The sequence below is a fragment of the Rattus rattus genome, chromosome 5, assembly GCF_011064425.1.
Source record: "Rattus rattus isolate New Zealand chromosome 5, Rrattus_CSIRO_v1, whole genome shotgun sequence".
Classification (NCBI taxonomy): domain Eukaryota; kingdom Metazoa; phylum Chordata; class Mammalia; order Rodentia; family Muridae; genus Rattus; species Rattus rattus.
In genome coordinates this window covers 43,163,037-43,183,312 of record NC_046158.1, presented here as the reverse complement: position 1 = coordinate 43,183,312, position 20,276 = coordinate 43,163,037, and the positions used below count along the sequence as shown (strand labels likewise).

The 20,276-nt window shown below is 39.0% G+C and overlaps 1 protein-coding gene across 1 annotated transcript in view; it reads right to left on the bottom strand.

Annotated features, from left to right (window-relative positions):
- Nucleotides 1-20,276, bottom strand: part of LOC116901461 (sodium channel protein type 2 subunit alpha-like) — an 84,687-nt gene that overhangs the window by 57,812 nt on the left and 6,599 nt on the right. Inside the window, exons 4-11 of the mRNA XM_032903409.1 lie at nucleotides 14,888-14,977; nucleotides 13,839-13,967; nucleotides 13,184-13,275; nucleotides 12,003-12,275; nucleotides 9,047-9,110; nucleotides 7,335-7,476; nucleotides 6,986-7,192; nucleotides 5,524-5,811 (exon numbers count right to left, since the gene is read on the bottom strand). Coding sequence (XP_032759300.1) covers nucleotides 5,524-5,811; nucleotides 6,986-7,192; nucleotides 7,335-7,476; nucleotides 9,047-9,110; nucleotides 12,003-12,275; nucleotides 13,184-13,275; nucleotides 13,839-13,967; nucleotides 14,888-14,977 — 1,285 coding nt within the window. The remainder of the gene's footprint in view (nucleotides 1-5,523; nucleotides 5,812-6,985; nucleotides 7,193-7,334; nucleotides 7,477-9,046; nucleotides 9,111-12,002; nucleotides 12,276-13,183; nucleotides 13,276-13,838; nucleotides 13,968-14,887; nucleotides 14,978-20,276) is intronic.

The window sequence follows — 20,276 nt, the reverse complement described above, 5'->3', positions numbered from 1 at the left end:
TAATATTTATTCAGATGGAACCATAAGAGTCGTGCTGGCAAAATAAAGAAGTTATTTTTTCTTTGGTAACAAAAACATCCTATTCAATTTGAGTTCATTCATCTGAATTCACAATATTATTTGGTTGTGGAATGGGTCAGCTAATGTACCAGAATGTGCATATGTTAGCTATTAGGTTATATGAAACTATTTATCTGATAAGCTATGAAGAGAAATTTAAAACCCTAGATATGTGTATATTTTAAAGGGAATCACATTATACGTTTCATCATCAGCTTTAAAAGATGCTTTTCAGGCTACCCCCAAAGAAGAAAGTTCATGAGTTCCAGTGTCCACCGATTAAGACTCACCCGATATTGAGCCAAATATATGGTGCAAGTAATACTCTGCCATCCAGTTGTTAGCACTGATTATGGGTAAAGGGAGTCAAATGAATACCTATGATTAAACCATTCACATGGTAAGTATGGAGCGTGCTGGTGCCCCTCTGAGAGCAGGCCAACAGGTATAGCTTCATGAGAAACCTAGAGCTCCTGAAAGCCCCAAATCTAGTGCAGAATTTGGCTGGCAGTGGCTCCTCTTGCAGGAGAGGCCAACACTGTAGAATAAAGCCATTTTGCTGATCCTCACATTTCAGAGGACTAGAGCCAGGTACATCTCATCAGGAGGCATATTGTTTGAGACTGGTAGCATCCTGTCATAGTGTCTTGGCAGGAGATAGTCAGAAGAGGCACTCATGGGGAGCTAGAGGTTCAGACACTAACCTGAGCAGAAGTTTAAGCCACAGGGAGGATGGGCTATGGAAAGTGTGGTGGTTCCTGCCCTGTTCTCTGTGGTAAGGAACATCACCCCTTCTCTCTGGGTTACTTTAGAGCAGTGGTTCTCAGACTTCTTGATGCTGTGGCCCTTTAATATAGTTCCTCATGTTGTTGTGGCTCCAAACACCAACATTATACTCACTGATACTTCATAATTGTAATTTTTCTACTGTTGCAAATCATAATGTAAACATCTGTGTTTTCTGGTAGCCTTAGGCGACCTGTGAAAGGATCTTTCAACCAAAGGGGTTGTGACCCACAGTTGGAAACCACTGAGCTAACAGCCTCCTCCTCCTCCTCCCCCTCCCCCTCCTCTTCCTCCTCCTCTCCTTCTTCTTTCTCCTCCTCCTCTTCCTACTCCTCCTCCTCTTCCTCTTCTTCTCCCTCCTCTTCCTCCTCCTCCATCATCATCATCTCTCATTTTAGAAATCCTGCTTCCTTCTTTTTCCCTTTCCTTACTTTAGCCTCATCTTCATTCTCATTAACTTCACCTTTAATCTTTCTAACTTCCTACTTTATACTGTGTTGCTTTGATCTCTTTCTTTGCTTCTTCCTTTTCCTAATTTAAAAAAAATCATCTCTATAATTGGTATTTCTACACCTGGTTTATTCCTATCATTGCTATCTTTATTTGCTTCTAGCTAAGCATTATTAAGAACCAAACCTCAAAAGAATGCTGCTCACACAAAAAAAAAGATACCAAATTAAAACCCAAGTCCATCTGCACGGATGCATGAAATGAAGGGTAGAAAAATAAGAACTATGACCAGGGAAGGCAACAACACAACCTCTCCACATTTTATTGTTGTTGTTTTGTTTTAGTGATAGACTCCCATATAGCCCAGTGTGGCCTAAAACACCGTTTGTAACTGAGGATGACCCTTAAATTTTGATCTGCCTGCCTCCTTCTCCCAAGTTTTGTGACTAAAGGCCTATGCCACCACAATTTTCGAAGTCCTGAGATTGAACCCAGGGCTTCACAGATGTTATACAAGCACTCTAGAAACTTTAACTCTTTCATTATTAACTCCCCAATAACCTAATCCAAAGACAGTGAACATCCTACATGCCAAACATGTAAGTCTTGTTTTAAAAATGATCAATGAGACCCCAAAGAGGATTAGAGGAAACAGACAACTGAAATAAAGAAATCCACTCAAGATTTGCACGTGAAATTCAGACACTTGGATGAGACCTCAAGTAAACAGTTAGAAATTAAACAGGAATTGTGGGAATGAAAAAGCTCTAGGAATTAAACACCATCTCCATCACCAACAACAAACCAAACCAAATCAAGCCAAACAAAAAATTCACTCAATGGAAAGCATCATTAAAAGACCAGACCCAGTGAAACAAAGAAGAACAGGGATTGAACAAAGTAGAACCCCAAGTGGGTATGACCAGTAACATATCTAGGTCATATTAGAGTCAAAATATTTACACAAAAAAATGAAGAAAGACTGCAGAGTTGTAGGAGGGAAGGAGCTAAGATCCTTTCAAAGTTAATCCATTCAGAGAAGAAGACTTTGCTGAAGAAATTCTAAGGGCCTGGACAGTAGGGACTTACACTTATCAAGCCACTGAAACAAAATGGCTGCTAAACAAGACTCCAGCACCCAGCAAAGCTGTCTTTTAAAATAGAATGAGGGACAAAAAATAGAATGAGGGAAAGGACTTCTTATGCCATGCATAAACTATAGCAACTCATGTCCACTAAGCCAGACACAAAGCAGCTACTTAAAGCATTACTCCACACAAGAGAGGAATAAAGACATATACAATCAATGCAAAAGTCAAGATTGGGAAGGAAGATTAACTTTGTTAAAACAGCAAATAATGAGTCAGAGAGAAATTCACATATACCATTCAGTAATTACCCTAAATGTAAGGTGTCTTAATGCTCTAACTAGAACATCTATGCTGGCTAAAAGGAATGAGAAACAAGATTTACCTACTTGCTATTCACACAAAACTCAAAAGTCACTAACTAGTAAAAGCATAAACAGATGTGAGTAGAGAAATAGAAAAAGATAACCTCAAGTAAATGTTGTCATCTGAAGGCAACTATGCACATCTATACTCATACCTGACAAAGCAGATCTGAAGCCAAATAAATTTGGCACAGATAAAATAATGTTGTTACATATTAATAAAAGGAAGACTACATCAGGAAGGTAAAATATTTGTTGGTGACACCTCTCTGAAACCTCCACTTGGGAGGTGAGGCATTAAGATCAGGAGTTCAAGGTCACCCTCAGTTACACAACAAGTGAGAGGCCAACCTGAGAAACACAAGACGTTGTCTCTAAAAAACCTAAAGCAGCAACAAAGGTGGCTGATGTTCCTGTAGTTCTCATGGAGTGGTCAAGTAAGTAAGTTGAATAAATCATGAGACGTGTTACCTTAAGTCTCTGCATTCAAATACCAATCTTCATCTCACTCATCTTCCCAGTGAATAGACGCTTCCCTGATACAATTATTTTAATACGTACGTTAATTTTATATTTTCTAAAGATGAACTAAAGATCTTAAATTAAGACTGGAAACTCTAAAACCACTGGAGAAGACCAGAGAGAAATCTTCAGGATATGGACAGAGCAAACCATTTTCTGAAAAAAATAAAAACTCCAACAGCTCAAGAAATAACAGACAGGATTGATAAATGGGATTGTATCAAATTAAAAAAAAACTTTGGCAGTGCAGAAAAATTTATTTACCTTAGTGAAGAGATGGCTAAAGAATGGGAGATGGATGAGGAAAATGAGAGATTGATACAGAGCACACCGAGAACTCAAAAACATTAAACACCAGAAGAACAATCAACCAAGCAGTAAATGGGCAATGAACTGAACAGATAGTTCTCAACGTAAGAAGTACACTGGTCAATGTGCACACAAAGAAGAAATGTTCAGTATCTTTAGCCATCAGAGAAACACCAGTGAAAATTACACTACGATTCTATCTCATTTCAGCTAAAAGGATACATTAAAAAAAAAAAGAAAGAAAGAAATCACAAGACACCTTCATAGGAAAACAGAAATTTTAAGTGCAGGCAAGAATAACGGGAAAATTGAACCTTTTACAATGTGGGCAAGGATATATGTCAGCCCAGCTACTCTGGAAAACAGGAAAGAGACTGCTTTAAAAAAAAAAAATAGAGCTACTATAGAATCCAATTCTACCACACCTGGGTATATACTCAAAGGAATTTAAGTCAACATTACCATAAAGATACTTGCATATCCTTGTTTACAACAGCACTATGCATAATTCTGAAGCTATTTGATTGGCCCAGGTGTCCATCAACAACAGATAAAGAAAATGTGTGTGGTACCTCTACACAACAGAATACAATAATTAGCCACAAATCACATAACAGATCATCATGTCAGCAGAAGAGAGCTGGACTCAAAAATACATTTCTAGGTTCGCCATAGGAAAATGTATGTATATATATGTAAATATATACATATATGAAAAATACATATGAAAGTAGAGTGGGATGTGTTTCAGTTTGGAAGAGCAAAGAGACCATAGAGAGAAGGAGGGAGACTCAAGGAGGCAGAGAGGGTAAACGAAATAGGGGCGTGAATATGGACGGCCAAGGTCTGCTATGTGCATACGTGAAAATTGCCACAATGAAACCTTCTACTTTTTTTTTTACAGTTAAAAGATGCTAATGAAATAGGTCTTAAAATCGATAGTGTGTGCATCAGTTAGACGCCCAACAAAGTACAGAGCCTTTCCTCTTCCTATCTGAATAATAATTAATAATATTAAATTAATAATTAAATAACTATAATAATAAATAACTAGCTACCTAGGTTTATAATGAGGTGCTTAAACAGTTCGTATTGCAAGTACCAGTACAAACGGTGTGTTGGCATTGTTGCTGGTACTGTAGTTTCACTCATGGTGAACTTGTCCTCCAAGGAACTGTGTGTTTCTGGGAAATTCTCATGGTAATTTTAAACAACCAAGGCACCTAAATAGTGAGATTTCAACAGCTTGGCTGGGTACATAAGCTAGAGGCATACAGAAAACATTTTCTTGCAATATGTAAATCAGCGCATTCTTTGAATTCCCGTCGTCCTCTAACAAGAGGCGCAGAAAATCAAGTGCAATCAGACATCGCTGCTGGTTAGTGACATGAATCTTTCTTAGCGCCTGTCTACCTGTGATTTTGGCTATGCTTTAGAAAAGATTTTCAGCTCCCTTTGAAACAATGAATAATTCACTCTTAATGAGAGCTTTCACATGGATGGGAACACTGTACAGATGGCTCAGAAGCATCTCTGGTCCACTTCTGGGCACCAGCCACTCAGAAAACCTACAGCTCACTGGGTCCAGGCACAGTAGCTAAGAAGAGATGGGGACCATCTGTGATCATTCCCCGTGTGGAACACTGCCCAGAGTCTCAAGTCTTTAACAAAACCTCAAAACCACAAACCTTCCCAAGCTTTGTGTGGTATGAAAATGCTTTCCCGTGCTTCCAAAAAAAAAGTTATAAAACTCACAGGACCTCGAGATGGCAAACCCAACCCTTGATTCTCAATACCATGGTTGAAAAGCGTCACGAAGTTCATTCTAGAAGGCGACTTCAGTCCCACCAAACACCGGCGCAGCCTTTAAAAAGAAGCCCTGTTGTGAAAATGCAATCTACTTAATCTAGTTGGTCTATTTTTGTTTTGTTTGTTTGTTTTACCTGGTGTGGAGAGGAAAATCTCTTCTCGTAGGTCAATCTACTTCCTTCCAGGGAAAACCGGAAGCCTTTCTTTCGTATGCTGTCCTCAGAGGCAGATTTCCGCACCGCGTCTTCCTTCTCCTCCTCCCCAGCCTGCTCTTTCTGTTTCTTTTTCTTTCTTCTGTTTTTCAGCTCCTTTTCACTTTTGGAACTTAACTTTGAGGCTACTGACGAACTCTCCGAGAAAACGCCTATCCCGCCTGCCCCGCTGAAGTCTCTGGATTCTGCGGACGCTGCTGCAGCTGCTGCCTGGAAGGCACAACGTAAGCATAGTCGTCCACAGCTTTCAGTGCCAATACCATCTCGTATTCTGTCCCATACTTTGGAAAACAGGGCATTTTCATGAAGAATAAAAATCAACGTGGAAGTAGACACGTGTGAGTGCTAAGAAGCTAATTCTGACTTGACGTGGCACTCGAATTATCTACTACCATGGACGTAACAAACATAACATCTCCCATGTGATCTAAACAAGATTTAAAGAGGGACTTAAGAATTGAGATTTGCTGTTTAACCTCAAAGGCGTTTTCTCTTTGTCACATTCAACAACGACTACTAAAGCCAGTTATCAAATTAAACTCAGTCAAGTTATTTATCCATTAAACCTCTTAATCTTTTACTTTCATTATTTAATTAGAAAATGGGCAAGAATATCATAGACTATATATTAATATATTGTGGGATGCTAGTACAAATGGCTTTTAAAGAAAGACAGTGTTCAATGTCATTGTTACTACCCCATGTTCTTTATTTTAGGCTTTATTATAGATTGAATGATAGTGACACTCATTCAACAGACACTAAAAGACAAAGCTAGGTCATTGAATTAGTGAATGTCATTAAGTCAACTATGTATGTGTATACACACACACACACACACACACACATATATTATATATAATGCCTTTTTTGAAGACTCTGCAGTAATGCCTTAATTGGATCTACATTAAGATTTTCCAGTATAAGTTGGGAATGTTAGTGTTGTCATGAGTTCATGTTAGACAGGGTCTTGTGCTTCCCAAATCTGTGAAATCATTGCAGTGTGATTTGTGTTTTCTGATATTCTTCACCTCTAGTGATGCTGTATTGAAGAAGCCACTCTCACTGAATTCCTGGAGAGTTAAGGAATCTCTTCCATTGACAGCATATTGCTCAGCTTACTTTATAAGCGTCCGGCGAATGAGGATACCGATAGTCAAGTTCTCAACATGTCACAAAGAGGAAAATGTCAAGGAAGCAATTTTAACTGATTGTGTTTTGATGCCCCTGGTGTATATCAGAATCACCAAATCAATGGACATTTTGCTTATCACCAAACAGATCCTGACACCACACACACACCTTGGTCTCTCCAATGTCAACAGCAACCTTCAGGTCAGAGAATGGAAATAAACACTACAACCTCATTGCCGGCCAACTCTACCTGAGCCTCCTCCTGCTGCTTCTTCAGTTGCTCCAGCATCTGCTGAAACTCTGCCTCCTTCTGTTCAGCCTCCTCCAGTGTGGCCTGGTTCTGCTCCTCATAGGCCATGGCCACCACAGCCAGGATCAAGTTTATCAGGTAGAATGAGCCCAAGAAAATGACCAGCACAAAAAATATCATGTATGTTTTCCCGGCAGCACGCAAGGTCTGTGGGAAAAGTGGAAGGAACAGGTTTGTAAATCTCACATCCGCTGTTGCAAGCTCCTCTAAAATAATAAAAGATACCTCAGCAGTTCCCTCAGTCACAGAATCTCACGCTTCCTAGAAGAATCTTCATGTCAGCTCTTACCAGCTGATAAAGGTTTTCCCAGAAGTCTTGAGTCATGAGACGAAATAAGGACAAGAAGGCCCAGCTGAAGGTGTCAAAACTTGTGTAGCCGTAGTTGGGGTTTCTCCCAGCCTTCACACAGATGTATCCTTCTGGACACTGGCTGTAATTACATTAGAGAGGAGGGAACTCAGCATCTGTGAATTCCTTGGTCTTTTTATTTTTTCCATTTTGCTTGATGTGAATCATTTTTACAGGCTCTACAGAAATCCTACGTCTCCCAACTAATTTACTATGTATACTACACTAGGTGGCTTTTCCTGTGCACTGACAGAATTTTCCAAGACTTGTAGGTTCCTCTAATTCCTAATTGTAATATTATGCTTACCACGCATCCACATCAGATAATCATATCTTGAACAATTTCTTTGGGGACAATGGACATGATCAGGTAAATGAATCCATAGAAATATAAGTGATTTTCACTGAAGATGTCTTAGGATATAAGGGGTGTGTGTGTGTGTGTGTGTGTGTGTGTGTGTGTGTGTGTGTGTGTGTGTGTAACTAGGAAACTAGGGCAGAGAGAAGAAGATACACCATCCAGGAGTGAGCATCCTGAAAGGAGAGAATGACACTGAACAGCGTGGTTCCCACAGAATCACCTTACTTGCTAAGTAAGCAGAGCTATTTCAGTGTTGTGACTGACATTATTTCTGGGCTGATTCAACTGGGGCTAATTTTCTGACCTTGCTAGCCCTGAGGAACCTCATGAGCCAGAATGGACCAATGAAAGGACCAGCCTCAAAACAAAAACAAAACAACAAGGAAAAACTACCAACATGCAAACACTCGTTATGAGTGGAAAGCATTTAATGCTGTGCAGGAGGGATTACGATGCTTGTCTCACCTATCGCAGATCTAATCACAGATAAAGTCTGCTGTTTTTAATCATAGGAGCCAATTGTAAACCATATCGTCAAGGAGAATTTTGGTAAAGGTATTGCTTGCATTATCTAGAAGGTTATCACAGAAAAAATGTTAGATGTTTGATGACTTTTTTTTCTTCTAACATCTGACCGAGTAGGGAAAGATAAATATTTCCTTGAACTTCCCCAGGCTTTGTTTTCATATGTAATGTTTCTTAATTACAAACATCACCACAGAGGTGGGCATAGCTAAAAATGTTCTATTGTAGCCATATATTTACTAACATATTTAGTCAATGGAATTATTACAGTGACAGTTTGTACATGGGAAAAACAAGCAAGCAGAACAACAAAGTATGGTAGAGTCAGGATTTTAATGTATGAGGAAACTCCAGTCTATTTGATATATTTTGCTTTGCTGAAATGTGGTAGGCAGATTGTCACCGCATGTCTCAAGGTGACATGATCTTCAGGGATTTTTTAATTTTTAAACCATGGAGATCGGATTAGCTTTAAATAAATAATCACACATTCTTGTCTGTGATTATGAATTCTAATGCATTGGCCCTGAGTGTCTATTTTCCACTGTGCTAATTTAGAAGATTAGGTGTGACCTAGTATGGGACAATGATTGCCGCTTCTCTGTGCGTGAAGGAGGTGAGGTTCTGCACTTACCCTGGCTATTCTGTGAGTCAGCATGAAGGAGGATTTATGGAGGACTTTGAATGAGCTCTGAGTAGGGGCCAGGTGTGTGGGATGTGGCAGATTATTAAGGTCGACTGAGCGTCAAATGGAAGCACAACTTACCCAGCATCCGAGCTGTTCCCACAAAGCAGAGCATCGTTTTGTCCTTCCAAAAAATAAAAGTGACCTATGTAAAGAGTAAAGGACACTCACTAAAAGGCCTTAAGTAGATCATTGTGTTCAAGTAAGGATGCTCATAAACGTGTTCCGTTGTAATAAAAGTAGAAAAAAATGATTGAACGTCATGGCTAAATGGACATTTTCCCCCTTGGGAACCGACTATCAAACAACTATAAATGGTATTTTTCTTAAATAATGTTTAGAAAATTTACATTAGAAAGAAACTTTTCCAGAAATAATAATAATAATAATAATAATAATAATAATAAAGCATTTTCAGATCAACATTTATTATAAACACAAACTCAAACTGCTTAGAGGAGCCTTCAGGAGAAAGCCACGGCACTGAGTCAGCTTGCTTGGCACAGACTCCAGCAAGAGAAGGTTTCTCAACAGTGCACGCATACTTCTTGCCTAGACTCGATATAGATGTAGAGCTTTTTTCCTGACAATTTTTATTTAATTTCATGTCAGAAGTAGGCTTTAGTGCTTGTTCCCTCCTTATAATACTTGTTTGTTTACTTGATTGATTGATTGAGTTCTCTCTTTGAGATGAACAAAATAAATTTTTAGCTTGGAAAACTGTAAACTGTTTAAATAGATGCAACTTGCTATTCTTAATGAGGTAAGAAAATATGTAATTTTAAGACATCGAAAAAATGTTCTCAGGAACTAAACACACATAAACACATACACATAAACACACACACACACACACACACACACACTCATACACTCATACATACACACATATTCCTTAAAATTTACTCTGTTGGTACTTAAGCATACCTAAGCCCTGCATTCCAGGATCCCATGAATAGATTATATAGAAAAATCTAGGTCATAATTTTAAAACTATTTTTAGACCTTTACACGAAACTGTAAAAGTCGAGATTGTTATAAATTTAAAGGCAATTACTACGAATGCACTACCCAAACCACATGTGGCTGGTGTACAGGCCAAATATTTAGATGTTCATTTTTACCTCTTACTAAGACCTATTTTAGAAACACAAAAACAGAAAAAAAAATGTGCAAACGATACTGATGATTTGGTTGCCTGCAAAATTAAAGATGTTGAGGCCCCCAAACAAGCAGTAGGATGAAAAATGAGCTGTAAAGTAAACCCTCCAAGACAAAAGACAATGGCTAATAGAGAGTCCACATGGCTTCCTTCAGGTGCTATCGCCTGGTAAACAAGGAGTAAAAATATCCGCAGATAACTCATGAGGTAGGCAACGGTAAGTGTACAACCGATGCTTGAAATCATAACTTAAACATCTCCATGTTACCGACTAAGGAATCCAGAAAAGGACAGCGATTTTGTTTTCCTTTACCAAAAGATTTTTGAGACATGATACATATCTATATTCATGACATTTCAGTGAGTTGAGCACGGCTGTGGGGGAGCTCTCTGAAGGGGTGTGTCCTCTTAGGAGAGCAATTGGACACTATGTCTCTGCAGTCCTCGCCACAATCAACCCCTCCCACTGAAGCCCTATAAATAGAAACCCATCTGTAGCCGTACAGAAGCAGAGAAGATTTATGGGCAAAGAGCTCTTCAGTGTCGATTATATTATTAGTAAGTAGAAAAACCTCAAAATTATTGGGGGCTGTTAGATTTTATCGTTTTTTTCTAATGAATCTTTTCAAGTAAAACCTTCATGAAAATGAAACACTGTGAATGTAGTAACAAGTGAGCTGTGATAAAAATCTCATGTTCTTCTAAAAAAATAAACCGTGCGGAACATGAAGGAAGGATATCTCAGAGTAAACCACCCCTTGGAGTACAGGCGATCAAGAGACAGCGGTATTTGGCTAATCTAGAAGTACACGGAGAAGGAGTGTAAGTCATCACATGACAGCAATGCTAGCCTCAATAAGTGGAAGCCTAATGTAACACTACCATATTTTCATAACCATGCCTCAGATAAAGCGATAACTCGAATACCAAGACCCATACGAAGGAATAAACATTACCTTTGCAATAAGCAGGTGGATAAATCGTATTTGCTTACCTTTCTGATCAGTGCGCAGGTTTGTATTCACCTTGGAAAATGTTTCCTCTATCCAGTCAGATCATATGGACTGAGTCAACCAAAAAGGTTCAGATCATTTTGTCCTATGTACCCCAGGCTAGCCTTGGATTCATTATGTAACTGTCTTCTCATCATATGTATCCCAGGATAGCCTTGGATACATTAGTACCCGAGGATTACCTTGAGCTTCTAGCCTTTTTAAAACTTATTTATTTATTTATTTATTTATTTATTTATTTATTTATTTATTTATTTATTTATGGATACAGCATTCTGCCTGCCCGTATGCCTGGAGGCTAGAAAAGGGCACCAGATCTCATTATAGTTGGTAATGAGCCTCCGTGTGGGTGTTGGGAACTGAACTTAAGACCTCTGGAAGAGCAGACAGTGCTCTTAACCTCTGAGCCGTCTCTCCAGCCCTACATCTATCTTTTTAATGCTGGCATTATTGGTGTAATGCCATCACACCTGTAACGTTACTGTGTGTCCGTTTATGCTGCGTTAGGGAGCGAATTCCATGCTTCAGCTATTTCTCCAGCCCCTCTTCCCATCTTCTGAACAATCCACTGAATGAGTCTAACCACTACCTAATTAAGATGTTTGAAAACTCCTGGCCAAGGCCTCTATAATAAATATTTTTGATACACAGGATGATTGGTTTAGAAATAAATCACTCACTTTGAAATGGAGACTTTCATCATGCCACTTGTTGGGTAGGGAAAAGGAATGATAAAATTTGGAATTTTTAGTACATGTATGAAGCTATAGTAAATTAGTCTAAGACATTTTGTTCTACCACATACCATTTTTGTAATATTTTACAAACCAAACAACTTAATGGCTACAAGAATATATCTTACTTTTATCTTCAATATATTCGTCCCAGTTAAACATGTTCACCGTCCTATTGAAGGCAGTACCATTCCAATCCAATGAGTTATTAAAGAAGGAAGTGATATTTATTTCAAAGGTAGAATTGTCTGGGGGCCACTGCAAGCATTTATTCCTCAGGTTGCCCATGAAGAGCTGCAGCCCGATTAGAGCAAAGACACTGAGACAGAACACAGTGAGGATCATGACGTCAGAGAGCTTCTTCACTGACTGGATCAGGGCCCCCACGATGGTCTTCAGGCCTGCAAATAAAACCAGAGAGAGGAAGTCATCACTTACAATTCAACAGAGGATTTACCAACAAAAATATCATGAGCTTGTCCTGAAAAATATAAATGTCATGCAGAATGCCAACAACATTAGTTTAATGTTTGTGGATGAATGAAAATTTCACGAAAAGCCTGCTAGCTGGTGGAAATGAATGGAAACCGAACTTACATTAGAAAACCAAATGGAAATGAGCCGTGTTCTCACACACACCTTACAGCGAAAGATATGATTGTGTTACTCATGCTTGAAGATCAACCTGATGTAAACGGTTTGCTTTTCTTTGCAGATGTCTTACTCTCTAACCCCAGATTGATGTGTTTTTCTTTTTTCTTTTCTTTTCTTTTTTTAGAAAAATCTGTATGAGTAGAGGAGTATCGAGAAGTCTTGCAACCACTGAATTCCAAGGGTATAGCTTCGTCTGCACTTTGAAAACTTGAGAATGGGCCAAAAATAAGGAAGACATCTGCAAGCCGCGTCCCATGCAGCGTTCATGCTCTGCCTTGCTTTGCCACTTATCTCCTCTTAAAGAGATAGCCAGTTTTCGAACTAACTGATCAAATTTGCATTGGCCCGAGTGTCTCACATCTCAGCTTCTATGCGGAAAGCTTGATGCTGTAAGACGCAAACCAGGTAGCCTGTTACTGTAAAGTGCCTCATGCAAAACTTGTTAAACTCAAAGGCTGATTTAGAACACGTCGAGAGGAAGCCGCCAGTCAAAAGCCAAGAATCAAACCTATCCAGCCCGGAATGGGTCAGTTCCTGCTTTTGATCATTATCTTGCAGTGTGCAACAAGCAATCAGGCTTTTGCCAAAAACAAAAAGCTGTGAGCAGTGCACCAGTGCAGCTAAAGTCAGCCTCTGTGTTTAACCTAGCTCTCACCTGGAATGACTGATATTGTTTTCAATGCTCGGAGAACTCTGAACGTTCTCAACGCTGAGACATTGCCCAGGTCCACAAACTCTGTCACATATCTGTAATAGGGAGTTCACACACAAACACAATGACAGAACACAAGAAACAGTTGGAGATATAAGGAGCCTACCACCTTATACCGGCTTCTTCTTACCTGGAATTACAGAAATAGTTTTCAAAGCTCTCAAGACTCTGAAAGTTCGAAGAGCTGAAACATTGCCTAGGTTTACAAATTCTGTTACATACCTGTAGGATTAAATCAGAGTTATTCAGACTTTTGGGAAATCTAAGCCTATGTTGGTCTTGAATCAAGACCATTTCAACTTCAGTGAGTGTTGTCATCAGATTTCCCAGTTAGAGAACGGTATTGTCATCGACTGAGCTGTTATTGGGGGATTTTTTTATTGTTACCTTACAGCTATTTGAAACCAAAGCCATATAATTTATTAGGATCATTCCTAATTTCTCCAAACTGAATAATTTGATTGGAAAAGGTATTTTAAATACACATGCTAACTAATTAAAATGCTTTATGAGTCAAAGGAAGCCGACACCGAGAACTACAGTATAGGCTCCATTGTATTACCCCTGCCAGGGTAGAAAGTATTACAGAAATACTTACGCAAAAGTAATGACTGTGAAATCCAACCAATTCCAGGGATCCCGTAGAAATGTGAAATCTTCTAGACAAAAGCCCCTTGCAAGGATTTTAATAAGTGATTCAAAAGTATAAATTCCTGTAAAAGTATACCTGAGAAAAATAGCCAAGTCAACATTAAAGATTTTGTAGATGGTTTGCATATGTATGTTTAATTTTTAAAAGAATGCTTTGGTAATAGACTTGACACCAGGGCCTCACACATATTAAATAAGTTCTTTACTATTAAGATATACACATGAGCCCCAAGTGTACATATCCTAAAGATGACTCAGATGAAACACATGAATAGAGATTCCAGGTTGATTTCTGATAGAGAACAAAGGCAGAACTTAAAGCAAAAGTACATATTTGAAAAGTACAAGTATATATTTGAAAAGCAAATGATGTTTTCATTGGCTCTAAATGGATACTTCCATTTCCATATTACTCAGCATAAAGTATGCGAAAACACCATTCCATCTGATAAGAGTATCTGAACTACACAAGCTGACTTTCAGTGTGATTTAAGCAGGTAAATGTTAATCTCTAACCGAGCAATGTATCAGATATCAGTAATCATTAGGAATCTCTAGTGTGTAAGGTTCAAAAGGAAGATGAAGGTCCCCATACATCTATAGTCACATTGATGCAACTGTTTGAGCTACTGAAAACCTTGTCCTAGAGAAGTGGTTCTCAACTCATTGGTTGTGATCTCTTGCGGGGCGGGCATCAAATGACTCTTTCACAGGGGTCCTGCATATCAGATATTTACATTACAATTCGTAACAGTAGCAAAATTGCAGTTATGAAGTAGCAACAAAATAATTTTGTGGTTGGGGTAACCGCAACCGGAATAACTGTTTTAAAGGGTTGCAGTATGAGGAGGGTTGAGAAGCACTGTCCTAGAGGAAGTCAGTGGTGAGTATGAATTTGAATCATCTGGTTTATCATGGCTAGAAATATGTATTAAGGAAAGTGACAGTGTCTTGAAATATGAAAGGACTAATTTTCAATGTGAATTTTCTACTTACTCCACATTCTTTGTCCAGTCTGGAGGGTTACTCATGGTCATAAATACACAGTTGGTAAGAATTGTGCACATGATAAGCACATTGAATAAAGTAGAAAAATATCGTCAAGGAAAACAAAGTTCATAGGAAGACCCCACCTTTCATGCATAGCCCTGATTTCACCCCCACCAACTCTAAGACTCACATGTTTATTTTGTGCTGAATATTATTTTATCTTCACCTTTCTCTCACTTTTGTCCCTTTAATTCCATGGGTTTAATACCATGTGTTTAAAATAAAATCAACTATCTTTAGATGAGTAAGAAATGTAGCAATTGAGAGAAAAAAATGTAAAGAAATGAGTTGGCATGAATAATTTATAAATGTAAATTGTCTTCATGATAGACTCAACCAAACAATAGAATTGCAAGTTCAGACTAGGATGAAAAAGTTCAATAAAACAGTCTAAGAAACTGATGAAATACATTATGACTTATTCCAAGGGTCACCCTGGAAGAACGTTCTACACAAATCCCCTTTCTAAATGGAAGGTACAACCTACACGAGTTGTCCAAAAGATCCTGAAATGTAAAAGAAGAAAGCTACTGACAACACCCTTTGGGTTTGTAACTATGTCAGATGACTTACTAAGTTCTGATCAACTTGACTTTAACAGTAAGAAAAAAAATCATACTACAGAATTTCTGCAAAAAAGCATCCAGCAAGCCTTTGTTAAATATGCTATCACTCACTGTATCTGATTCAGATACTCAGCAAACATTTCTTTTTATTTTCTGAAGAGCAGAGAAAATATTGATTATAATAATTATCTGATTTATTTTCCTGATTGCTTTGAATGTCTAGCCAATACATGTCTTATATTCTGTTGAAGTACAAAAAAAGAGAGAGAGAAAGAAAGGAAAAGAAAAGAAAAAAAGAAAAAGCTAAGAGAAGGGCCAACAGTCAAATAACTGAAATGATTGATGCTCACATCTAATATAAATTACACTTATAAATGATAAAAGCATCATTTCTTATGAACTCACACATGATCATAATCATCTCAGAGATGGAACAATGGTATTCATAATCCTTCTTGCTTTTTTTTTATAAACATTTCTTATCTTTTATGAAAAAGGCCCTGTTTTGGGGCCAGGTTGTAGGTAGTGTTACATTAATCAAGAAAGCCAGCTTTTGCCTGTGAAGGCATTAGTCAAAGCAATCGCTGACATTTGGAGTTTTAGTAATAGTGCTTTTAGGTTCATACTTAATTCCCAGCTTGTTCAAATGCATCTACTGAGAGCAGATCTACATGAATGACAGGGATCAGCCACGCGAGGGCAGCACAACCTGGAAAACACGACTATAAAGAGGAATAGCCTACTTTTTCTTTATTGTTACAAAGAATGAAAAAAGACAAAATATGAGATAGTTTGCCATTCATATAAGGAAGTCACTCTGTGCCTGGGCCCTCCGAGGATGCATAACCTTTTAGCAGATGGGCAACATTAGAAATGCATGGTCCCTAATCACAGTGGTCCTAAACACAGTCCAGTCCCATGTGGTCCTGCTTGGATGCAGATCCAACCTCCCCCAAATATAATTTCAAGCACCCTCTACTGTTCTTCAATCTTCCCTCCTTTTCCATTGCAAGTTGATGGCCTCATTTCTTAGTTCACAAGGGATAATGATAACACCAGACTCTGCGCCCTACCCCAACTTGGCAAAGCTTTCTCTGTTGGGACCTGCCCTCTTTTTCCTGTTACAGTGGGGGAATTTCCATCTCTCCACATGTGTTCTGGAGAGCTAGCTTTCCAGAATGCTGTAGGAACAGCTTAGCTCTCCATTCTTTTACCTTTTGTGACCCTTAGCCTCTCTTCATCAATCATCAACACAAACTTGCTCATGTTTCTCCTGCCTTGGGGGAACCCGAGGGTCTCTGTAACCCACAACCCTCATCAGCAAATTTTGGCTTCACTTCTTTTCTCTACTTCATAGCCAGAGTTCCTGAAAGAGATGCTCATTTTCTTGCTCTTATGAACCTATTGCATCTTTAGTCCTCCCTGTATTCTACCTACAGATGAAAAATCTCCATGTCGCTTCATTAGAAACCAAAGGATAACCCACAGCTATAATACAGTTATCATGTAACTTTCCTTTTTCACTGAGCCCAATAAAGAGGTCTCCTCCCCTTTCTTCTTTCTTTGAGGAGGCCCCAGTTGCCTGCTTGTTCATGCCTCAGGAGCAACAGTGTTTTGTGCCATTTAAAATCTTTCATTTTCCTTTTGGAGAAGAAACACAAGCTAAGCCACCATCCGGACTCCTGCTATCAGTATCCTACCAGAGTGCAACAGCAAGCTTCATGTGTTCATACAGACATCACATCCTTCTGTCCAGGTGACACCCCTTTCTAGGTCTCCACACTCAATTACGCATATGGCCTCTGTACTTAGGTATCCCACTGACTCTTCCAAACCTTTTGAAGGATTTAGAGTTCCTAAACCGAACCAACAGCCTTCTTATCCCTCTGCTGCAGGAGAAACAACTCCCTTACCATTGCTGTATTCTCATGAGTCATCCTGGAGCCCAGGAGATAACCTTAGGATTCTCTTTCTTCCTAAACTTCCATATTTAATTTCCATAGAACACTTTAGTTGTCTGTATCTGGATTCAGTTCATTACTCTCGATTCTCACATCGCTGAGTTATTCGAGTGTTGACCAAGACCAACAGTCATGGAACAAGACTTGCACATGATTGTGATTTCGTCTGAAGTGGTCTTTATGAGTCAGTTCATTTGACTAACTGCACCAAAATGGACTTTGTAAATGTAGCTGGGATCATTTTGGCAGCCTCCCACTACATATATGTCCAATCACTATATAATGTCTACCATGGGATCAGCATTCTATGATGTCTTCTGCTCCTTTGTTCTTTAATGTACTATCTCCATCCCAGTAAGTTTTAGTTGTTAAAGTCATGGGATGTTATGGCATTTTACATGTGTGCTGTTTGCTATTCACCATAGTGCTTCATCGGGTCAGGGCGACCTGTGTCACTTTACAATACTCCCATCATGTCAAAGTCTGTACACACTGTGCATACAAGTTTAGGTACTGTTAAAGGGTAGAACATACAGAATAGGCACAAGATGAAAAAAAAATCAAAACCTCATGAAATGTATGTCACATGATGAACTGAAATGATGTTGTCTTATGTGTATCCAAAGAAGTTAGAGGGATTAAAAATTAAAACTCACAAATAATCTATAGGTTAAACAATGTTTTGGGTGATTAGTTTTCTAACTTGAATGTGCAGATTAAATAGTGGGATAGGTCCTTTTCAGTATATGAGCTAATTTCTGAGCCAGAAAAATTATTGATTAATGTTTTTTCTTAATTCTTCATGTTAATACTTGTTAGTAGATAGGCAGGCAACAATCTTTGACTATTAAAGACAGAAGAACACGAAAGGGTTAGGTTGAACTACTCTCTTTTCATTCTTTAGAAAAATTATTTTTAAAAATGTCTGCATAAATACCACGTAAATACATTAATTGGAACCAGCGAAAAGGACATTTACCAATGTAGAGATGGGTGTTGCTGATACCCTCAGTGTATTATATCTGGCTTCTCAAATCAGTTCTCCTCTACTGAGAGAATAGTGCAACAGCACTTGGCTGAGAACAGAAGACCTGTTTCAACTTTTAGCCTCAATAGTGCCAGTGCACATTCAGAAATCTGGGCCTGCTGGCTTGCATCCGTGAAGGACCTGCAAGGCTGATGTCAAGCCTGGACTATGCGAGACCCTCTTGAGAAAAAAGTAAGTGAGACACAGACAGAAAGACAAAGACAGAAAGACAGAGGCAGAAAGACAGAGGAGGAAGAAGGATCTCAGATACGGACTAAGCATTTACAACCTCTCGGCTGCATTCCTCATCTGTCGAATGAGAAGTTAGAAGGAAATGCATGTGTTTTGACCATTACAAGCTTCGAATGGAATAAGAACCTCCTCTTTCCTAGTGCAGGTTGGGGCAGAGTAGTTATACATTCAAAATTCTCTCAGAAATGCTTAAGTGATGGGAAGATTTCTTTTTGCGGTTGTTGCAGATTTATATCTGCTCTCAACAGCACTGTCCTAAGCAGTCTTCCTTAAGTACTTACTAAGTGTAATAGACCCTGGTGCTAGGTTCTGGGTCGTACATGCTTTCTTCTCTCCTAACAGGATCTGATGCGGCTCAGACTGGCCTTGAATTCATGATATAGCGGCAGCTAGCCTTGCATTTCTGAGCCATCTGCATCTTTCTCTGGGTACTTGAGTTAGAGATGTGCATCACCAGAGCCAGCAATGCATTTATTATTATGATTTATGTACTATGGCTACGGTTTTCCAAGTGGAGGAAGAGAAAACTACAATGTGGTCAACATCGTAGACTAAGTAAATGAATCTTCAAAGAAGGATTGGAGTCTTGGTTTCCGATCCTAACCTTATCATTTCCGTTCTCCTACCGTTTGTGAACAATGGACAGTTCAGTGTTTGTTGTGGAGTGTCTCAGGGTTTTAGTGGGTCAACCTGGTGTCGTGAGTATCCATGGTATCCATCCAATGACAAATCCCAAAGTGACTTCTCTTGCCCTACCCTTTCTAGACTTCACATTTGCCTAAGAACCAAACTCCACAGTTCCTCCCCTAATGTTTAACAGATGTTTCAAATACTGGTGCTGAAAACCAAGCACGTGATCTATCTACAGGTTGTTTTACTCAGAGCTGTTCCAGCCTCAGTCCACAGCAATTCCAGTTTTCTTTCTGGTCCAGACTAGGGACTTACTGTCACCTTTAACTTCTGTTACTACATTATGGCCTGTACTCTGTTGCTCAGGAAACTGTCAGCCCCCTGCAACACCCATCTAAATTTGATGGCACTCTGATTCTCTGGACCATGGCCAACTATCATCCCGTGGCCGTTCCCATGCATGTTAATGTACAGTAGAGGTGCTGCTGTGAGAACCACGAAAGCAAGATTCGAGCCTAGAGTTTTCATTGAGTGGAGTGAAGCACAAAGCCATTGTGAAAACCACTGTCCCATACATCTTGGAGTTAGTGGGATCTCGGCTTAATTCTTATACTATCAGAAAAAGATAGAAGAGCTTACCTGCATTTATTATAATAAATATAATTGCCTTTCCTCATATCTCTACTTCAAGAGAGTGCATTTGAAATATGACATTTTAATTCAGAAAATTAGGGAGGGAGTAAACTTGTCTAATTTACTTCCCTGGAAGAAATCTGTGAGTCTGCATTGTTTAAAAGGCTCTAGGAAAGCCTAGAGTTCATCTTGAGGCTGGCTAGATGTCTCACAGTGGGTAAAAGTGCGGCCACCAAACCTGATGAGCTGACTTAGATCACCAACAT